This window comes from Pleuronectes platessa, chromosome 4 (genome assembly GCF_947347685.1).
Source record: "Pleuronectes platessa chromosome 4, fPlePla1.1, whole genome shotgun sequence".
Taxonomy (NCBI): domain Eukaryota; kingdom Metazoa; phylum Chordata; class Actinopteri; order Pleuronectiformes; family Pleuronectidae; genus Pleuronectes; species Pleuronectes platessa.
Genome location: NC_070629.1, coordinates 21,354,291 through 21,362,978, shown reverse-complemented (window position 1 = coordinate 21,362,978; position 8,688 = coordinate 21,354,291). Strand labels below are relative to the sequence as shown.

Below are 8,688 nucleotides of genomic sequence, written 5' to 3'. Positions count from 1 at the left end.
CTTTTGCATAGAAGGAGCTGCTGGTGTGAGGATTTATGCGCGGAGCTTTTTTTTGGTTTATCACCCCGAGGATTTTTTCATTTTTTCATTTTTTTTCCTGTCAGATTACAAAATCTTGATGAAATCCTGGGACTATCACAGAAAGGAAGCAGACTTGTAGTGTGCGTATTGCTTCATTTCTGATATAACTTGGCTGCCTTCACCGCTCCCTCATTCAGCTGGTGGTGGTGGTGGTGGTGGTGGTGGTGGTGGTGAAGCCGGGCAGGCATGGCCCAGCAGGCAGGCATGGGGGTGACCCACCAGGACACCCTGGCAGTGCCCCCCATGCCCAAACACTCCGGCCTGAACGAAGACCTGGTGAAGATCCTGCGGGAGAACCTGCTGCAGCCGGAGAGACAACGGGGACAGCGGCGGTCGCCCTCCTCCATCTCCCCCCGCCTTTCTCCACGCAACTCTCCACGTCTGCTTCGCCGCATGCTGCTCAACAACAACATCCACAAACAGAGGCGCTTCACTGTCGCACACACATGGTGAGATCAGATGCGTAAGATAGCGACGGTACTTGTAGATTGATTGCTGCTGATTAAGGGGAGCTGAATAGACAAGCCTTCATGTGGTTGTCTTTTGTCAGACAACATGTGGTTTAAACCACACCCGTGGCAAACTTTGAAGGTCAGCACTGTGTTTGCTGAACGCTGTGTGCAAGGGAGGTGGCGGCGCGGTAAGCCATTTGCGTAATTAAACTTTGTTTGCGGTTTATCTTGAATGCTCTTTTCGCTCGGTGGCAGGAGTGTGCGTGAGCAAATCTCCCTCGTAGGTTATGCATGTCACATCTCCTAGGAAACCCTCATCTCACCTTGGATAATGAGTTTCTCGCTCGCTCTTCCTCTCTGTCCAGCTTAATCTCTGTTAATGTCTCTCCCCTCCGTTTTCCCATTCTTACTCCTCTCCTTCCCCCGTGTCCCCCCCCCCCCCCCCCCCCCCTTTCGTTCTGCTTCTGCTTTTACCTCTGTGCGATATACAATAGTGCAGTAGCTGCCTGTCTTGTTAGGTAGATGGACTAGAATCCATCCATCATTGTAGTCCTCCCTGTTGGCTGTGGTTTTCTCTCCACACCTGCCTGCCTGCAGTTTCTGACTATTAATTAGTGTTTTATTCCTGGCTGTCTATCAGCCGCCGCTGCACTCGCCCACGCCTCACGCCCTGCTCTGTCTCATATCCATTCCCCGTCTCTCATTTCCCCTCCCCTTTCACCATATTTCCCCCCCCCAGCTCCCAGCATTTTCATCTCCTCCATCTTTTTTTATAACTCATCTCCTTTTCTAGTCCCTCTCCATTTCCCCCCTCCCTGCCCCTCTTTCTCTTTTTGTCTCCTATACAGCTCCTCTCTTTCATTATACACTTTCCTCCTGGCATCTGGATAATTTTTTCATGATACAATTCAAAAATTCACATGCTCTAACACACACACACACACACACACACACACACACACACACACACACACACACACACACACAAACACAGACTTCTGCTGTTCTCTCATCTTTTCTCAAATTGAATGCCCCATTTAAATTTTTTTGTTTCTTTCTCCACTGTCTTGTATTCATTGCCTCTGCTCCTGTCCCTTTGCCTCTTATAAATGATTGAACTAATGGTGCAGGGGGATGTACAGGGTCTCATGGCAACTATAGCTTTCTGCAATTTTAAAGGCACATTGCCTTCTGTGTACATGTTTTATTCAGATTGAATGAATTAATTATCTGTGTGCAAAATTAGAGGGTGCCTGTGTGTGTGTGTGTGTGTGTGTGTGTGCGTGCGCAAAAGTGGCGTTTTTTGCATGGTTGTTAATTCAGATTATATCATTTTACACACCTCCACTACCGTCATTCCCTCTCGTGCTGCTGTTAGCAGAAAGCTATTTCTCACGGTTCTATATTAAGAAGCAGGACACTTTCATTCTGAGGATGGATTCTCCCTCGTCTGTTGTGACGCTCAGCCTAGCCATCAGAGAGGCAGTAGGACAAGTGAGCCTGGTTTTCGAGTAAGCCACATTTGTTGAATATGTGCAAGCAGCAGGGGTGAAAAGAGCAAGTAGTAATGATGACATGACAAACACTAAAGAAACTGCAGATGAGAAAAATAGCCATGATGTGTCATCATGTCTTTGTAGGTATAACATGGGATATCTGGCCATTCTTTCTATGGTTGGGAGTAAATTTAGAATACAGTCTTCAACCACTGATTTGTATCATCATTTAATTAGGCCACTCACGCTCTCTCATGGGGATCTACTGTTAATGTGATTTTCAGCATGATGTAATATCAGGTTGTCTCAAGAATTTCTTCCTAGTATGTCAGAACTTCTTTCCTATTCTCAAATATATTCGTGCACGCCCTTGCTTTATACAGTTTCCCTAATACTCTTTGTGAATAACATTCATTCTATTTATTGTTATTTAAAAGAAAAATCCCATGAATGGCCCAAAAACCGACAATTAATTAATTCTGCTAGCAAGTATTGTCTGTGCTGCCAAATCCTGATAGTGATTATGTCCCCGGGCCCTAGAACGCTGCTTTCATCCAACAGATATTAAAAGACACATTAAATAGCCTGACTGAAATTGCATCCCGAAGCCTTTTAATTGACATTCTGACACAAAGCTACGCTGCAGAGATGAAAACGCAGTCGCAGAGTTTTTCTGAATAATCTGCACCAGCTGTTTTGGCTTTGTAAAAATGCTATTTTATTAGTTTGGGCAATGGTGGTGTTTGTGTTGCAGAGGTTACGGCTCCACAAACAAAACCTCTTAAGCCTCTGCTCCACCTGTCAAAAACCCCACTAACATCTGGTGTTTGCCTGCAAAGGGAAAGCATGCAATTGGTTTTCACTCCCGGGTCAATGACTGCACACGCTTTCGGTTACAAATTCGATTGTCAGTGATGAAAACATGACACCTGGGTGAACGCGCTCATTTCTTCTTCTTCTTCGTTTCTTTATTTTGTCATTCTCGAAGCTGATGCTGGACTTTGTGCTGCGCGATGTTATGACGCCCATTGAACTTCTGGGCATTGGCCCGTGTACAGCAACAAACGTTTGTGTACTTCTTTTTTACATCTTGGTAACAACCTGCCACTTTGGAAGCTTCTCAGTTACTTCAAACAAGACTGGCCACAGGAAAGAAAAACAGAAACGCAAACTCTTCCACCGGCAATGGGAGAGGAGTCAATCTTTTACCCACATTTTAAAATCCTGCGTATGTAGCCGCTAAATTTGGCCTCCAAGCCACCGTTAGACTTTAAATGTCCATTTAAAATGTCAGTGTTAAGTTGTCGAATCTCATTTCCAACACTCTCACATTTTCTGGTGCTTGGCTACAAAAATTCATTGCAACACTTTTCTGTTTCCGCTCACACATTCCTCCCTGTCAATGTTCGATGCTGTTTGGCCTACACATGCGAATGCCGATCAAAACATAGAGAAAGAAGAAATATCTTTGCCTCCATGTTTCTGTGTGAATCTGGATGTAAGATCTGTATTCTGCCGGAGAGAAAGGGCAGAGAAAGGCAGCAATAAGAAAGAGCAATGACCACTTAATCACTGTCTAACCCGTTGGTCATGTACCAGTGTTGTGTCTTGACATTTAGAGGAAAAAAAAGATAACAAGTGGCAGACAGAATACCAGACAGAGATACAGAGAGAGTGGGAGGTTCGCAGAAAAATTGTTGTGTTCACGTGCACATGTGTTAAATGGACAGACAATTTGTTTGTAGCTGGGAGAAAGGGAGAGCGAGAGAGAGAGAGAGAGAGACCATCAAATGCCCGTAAGCAGTCGGTAGCTTGACAACTGCAGTGTAATTTACTCCAATCACCTCCTCATTGTTTTACAGCTGCAGGGAATCACAGGGCCGCCGCGCTGTAAATCCGGTGACATACACAGCCCTCAGTGGCTCCACTCCACACTTCATTAACAAGACAATCCTTCTCTGTGGACCGACTGGCCTGCTGTACTGCCTCGCCGCTCTTACGGGAGCAATGGCGTGAAAATCGTACACAAATTATTTAACAATCACTTCGAGGACACTTTGGAGAATGCATCCCAATTGCCGATTGGCTTTTTTTGGGGCTCTGAATGAATTTGATTGGCAGGGATTGTTTGCAAAAAACATAAAGAAGGTAATTATCTTTTTTGGGGGGGGGGGGGGATTTAATGGAATGGAATGATTTTCTTAGTTCAGCGCTTCTGCTTATACGGAAAACGATTTACCTCCATATAGTCCCCATTGTTCACAAAATGTAAATATGGATTAATGGAATTTTAGAAGCCATCATCATTTGAGCGGGGCTTCATTTGGCGGAGGGGTTTTTAGTAGCGTGTGGCGGTTCTTACTCAGTTGTTGCCAGGATTAGTCCGACCTAAGCTGCAGCACTACCAACACTCCAACAGCAGCAGAAGCATTAGTGTGGCTTTCTGTACGGGAATTAAAGGGGCTGCCTGAAGAACTGGGTGTGTTTACAACAGATTTAAAACTCAGTAAAAGATTGTGCCTCATGCAATATGAAGGGATATAATGAGGGTTTGAGGTGGTTTGAACCACAAATACAGCCCATTAGCACAGGCAGATTTGGAAACATGCAGATTTGATGGTATTTGATATTTAAAGATTTGGTTTCAGCCACAAACACAGGAGTTAGTAATAATGTATTCATATTAAGTAATTTTCTGAAATATCTTTTATATATGAAAAACAAACGGTCAGATGTGTTCACAACAGCAGGACCATGTCCGGAAAGACTCTTCTTTAGCTTCCTCTACGTGTATGGTGCCTTTTATTGTCATCCTGAGATATTTGTATTCCTTGTTGATGTTTTTGAGTCAGTGTCTGTAACATTTTAGAACATAAAACATAAACACTTGGACATTTTCTGGACATCTACCAGGGGACTAGCAGGAAAGGTTCCAGAAAATGTCCATAGCAACTGACTCGCACATTTGAGTTGTCACATACAGCTCCTCCAATATCAGGAAAATGAGAAAAGACTTCAGTGCGTGTCTGAAGTAGCTAAGATGTATGTGTCTCTTTATTAATAGTTTTAGCAATCCCGACTCTTATATTATCAATATTCCACTAGCCTAACATGCTTACATATTCCGAGCTGGACCACAGAAATATTTCCTTCAACACTTTTTCAGGCCTTAAACATACTCAAGAGCCCACACAACTTTGCCCATATGTGTGGTCTGGAGAAAACGTGTATATTGTGTATTCTCTGTGTCTCACACATGGACGTGGCGAAATGGCTCGATTCTTCCCCCTCTACTGCCCTAATTGTGAATCAGTCTTGTGATAGAGAACAGCAGGAGTTTAATTTATGTCACGAGTCATGTCTGCTTCGATCGGGCGGCCATGTCGCACATGGAAACAGGTTGGCCCTCTGCTCCACAAAGCTACACCAGATATAAAGCTGGGACTGAATGGCAGACTCTTACCTTCAAGTGACAGACAGAGTGTCACTCGCAATACATTTTTATTTTTTTGTTATTCTCTCCACCAGAATAACTCTGTTGATATCCTGTTTTCAACTCTCCTCCTCACTGACCCTGAGGTATTTTTAATGCTGTTGCACAACAGCGTCTGATGCTGCATTGCAACAGTGCAAGTGTCTCTTTATGTAACAGGAGAGGGAGATTTCAGCAGGGGGAGAACAGGTGGCTGCGACTGCTGGTGCTGACGCTTCTCCTCTGGCTGAGTGAACCAACTGGGGAACTTTTGGTGGGGACGGCTGCAGGGCTGTGGACCATTGAGTGATGGATTGACGTATAGCAGGATGAGTGATTGATGATTGATGGACGGATGGATGAAGGAAGGAAGGGAGCGGTGGAGTTAGGGAGACAGGGCGGAAGAGAGAGGGAGAGTGGGAGTAGAGGACCTTAAGCAAAACGCAGTGGTGCTAATCTAGGCCGAGCCAGACTCCCTCTTCTTCCCACTTGGTTTTATCATTTCTTACTGTACGTCTTTCCTGCTTCCTCTCTCTGTGCCCTTTATTTATTTAAAGCAGCTAGTGGACTTCTTCCAAGGCACGTCTTTTAACCAAATGCCCTTCAGCAAAGCCCTGAAATCCCATCAGCCCCGGTGGCTCAAATACAAGGTGCTTTTCCTGTAAATGTTTCTGTTGATACAAATTAATTATGAGGTGATATGTCCATCAATGTGTTTACAAGTGAGTGGTGGAGTCCACACAGTTTCAGCCACTGCTAAGTACGTATTCCAGTGGGAAATATTTCTGTAACTACCTCTCGCTGTGTCTTTACACAACATTTATATTAAAAGTCTGTGCCATTTTGCCTTCAGTGTTAATTTTGTATTCCCAGCGTCCCAGGCCACGGTCCATATCCAATATTTATTTTGTTTACAGAGCATAGCTTTCTTGAAAATAATTACCTTTTGATCCGTTTGAGGTGGCCTTGGTCTGTGGCTGTCATCCCGCTGTGCAGCGCTGAGGATTCTCCAGGTTTTATCAGCCCAGACACGGCTCTCCACCCAGGAGAATAGAGCGCCTGTGATTTGAATACATAAGAGCATTCGAGCAGGGCCGCCGCCGCCGTGCTAACTGTGCAGGCTACAGACACATCAGCCCAGCACAGACATTTTCATTTGCAAAAAACAATTTAGAATAATCAGTCAAATCTACATGATTTTGCATTCACACACACATTATGTGCACTCACACTCACACACACTCATTCCGCATGATTCTCTCACTATTAGAGATTAGACAGGACACTGGTTATATGACTCAGCTTTGACTTTGTATTCTGAGGTAACGACCGAGTCAGTGTTGGCTGAGATGAATAAGAAATCTAAGATTATATAACAGTGTGACTGAGAGACTTTGAAAGAGAGCAAGATGAGTGAGGTAAAGGGGGATTAAGGGAGCTTTTTTGTTATGTTTTTAGATTCCATATCCAACAGACTAAAATATTTCACTGGGATGCACTCCACAGGATTACAGCTTTAATCCAATCATCACATTTAATGTGCTGGTATACAACAAACCTGGATTCATTTGGAAATTATAAATACATCAGTGCGTCACTCCCGCATAGTCTTACAAAACTCTTGATGCTCTACACTGAGATGTACAGTGTATTTGAGTTAGTGGGCAACTACTGACTAATGACAGATTAGCCAAACGTTGTCTGAGAAGGGCCTCTGCACAGAGACTGATGCTCCACATAGAAGAGCACACCTCAAAGAAAACATTTTACAGCCAAAGAGCTTTAGAAGAAACTCTTCAAAACTCTGTGATATCCAGATCTGTTTTTCCAGACTGGGGCTTAAAAAAATGTTATACCAAAATGAAAGCTTACATTTTATAGCTATAAAAACAGAAATGGTGTCTATATAAATACATTTGTGTGATTCTCTGTAAAACTTTAATTTTATGCTACATCAACTCACATTCAGTCTAAAGTATCACAGGTTCTTCTGTGCCACTTTTAAATAAGGTGTTCGGATACATTTAGACCCCGGTCTTAAAGCTTTATGGTGCATACATTTTTATCAGCAGGTCTGATGTCTTGGGACCTTTCAAACTGTCTTTGCACGATATCACTACTCAAACATCATTCCATTCACTAGCTATTCCTCTTGGGGGTCACACAGGTTTGGCTACCTCAGATAAAGATTACATTTTAATTGTGGTAAATATAGAGGGTATAAAGTCTTATGATCAGGCTCCACATTTATATCATTACATGTGTTTTAACTGAGAGGATTATTATTGAAAACTGATTTGAATTTCACACTATTTGAATACAGAATACTTAATGTGCTGTCAGATGGTCACAAACACAAACCCACCACTTGAAACTCTGTGATTTGACATTTTTTTGGGAAGTGGACGTTTCCAAAAATGCATGTGTGCATGTGAGTCTGAGCAGGCTCCTGTGAATCTCTGTGGCCTCTCTGCTCAGTCTCCTTTCTCCACTCTCCAGTTTTTTCACACTGTGATCATCAAAGCGGGTGCGGTGCCAGAACCACTCAGGCTCACTTCCATTTCTTGTCAAATTTTATAACCCTTTTGAAAACCGGTGGGGACAAAAACACTGCCTCCAGTTCGGCTGGCAGGTATTCTTTTCTTGTACCCACACTAGTAAAAGCTGTGATACTACTAAGCACATTGCTGTGTGTGACAGCTCAGCTCAGCAGGTTTTTCGAAAGTGAACTGCAAAAAAGTGTTCGTTGCACATTGATAATCATTTGCATCTAACCGGTCCAGACACATGAAGGTGTGTTAGCAGCAGTTACTGCAGCAGCAGATTTAATTAACGGATGATCAGAATGAATCTGAGTTGAAGAGGCCGCAGCTGCAGGGCCTCATCAAAAGCCTTTTGATATGCTGATTCTTTTTGATTCAACGAAAATGATTGAAAGATTCTGCATCGACGTGTCAGCCATTCGTCTACCTCTGTTTTTGTTTAGTTAGTTTATTTCCCATCTATAAGTGCTGCAGAACAGAACAAATACTAGTAACTTCATATAGCCCCTATGCCATTAAGGGTGCTTTTACAGCTAACTTGTTTGGTCCGGACCTTTGGAATATTCAGTTTGAGTCTGAATCAAAATAAATATGAAGTTGCCTCTGACCACGGTGCAGAACCAACAGAGAAACATATAGTTCCA

The 8,688-nt window shown here is 43.3% G+C and overlaps 1 protein-coding gene across 1 annotated transcript in view; it reads left to right on the top strand.

Annotated features, from left to right (window-relative positions):
* The first annotated feature begins 267 nt into the window (after positions 1–267).
* pde4d (phosphodiesterase 4D, cAMP-specific) overlaps positions 268–8,688 on the top strand; it is a 96,577-nt gene continuing 88,156 nt past the window's right edge. Inside the window, exon 1 of the mRNA XM_053420257.1 lies at positions 268–530. Within this exon, the coding sequence (XP_053276232.1) occupies positions 268–530 (263 nt within the window). The remainder of the gene's footprint in view (positions 531–8,688) is intronic.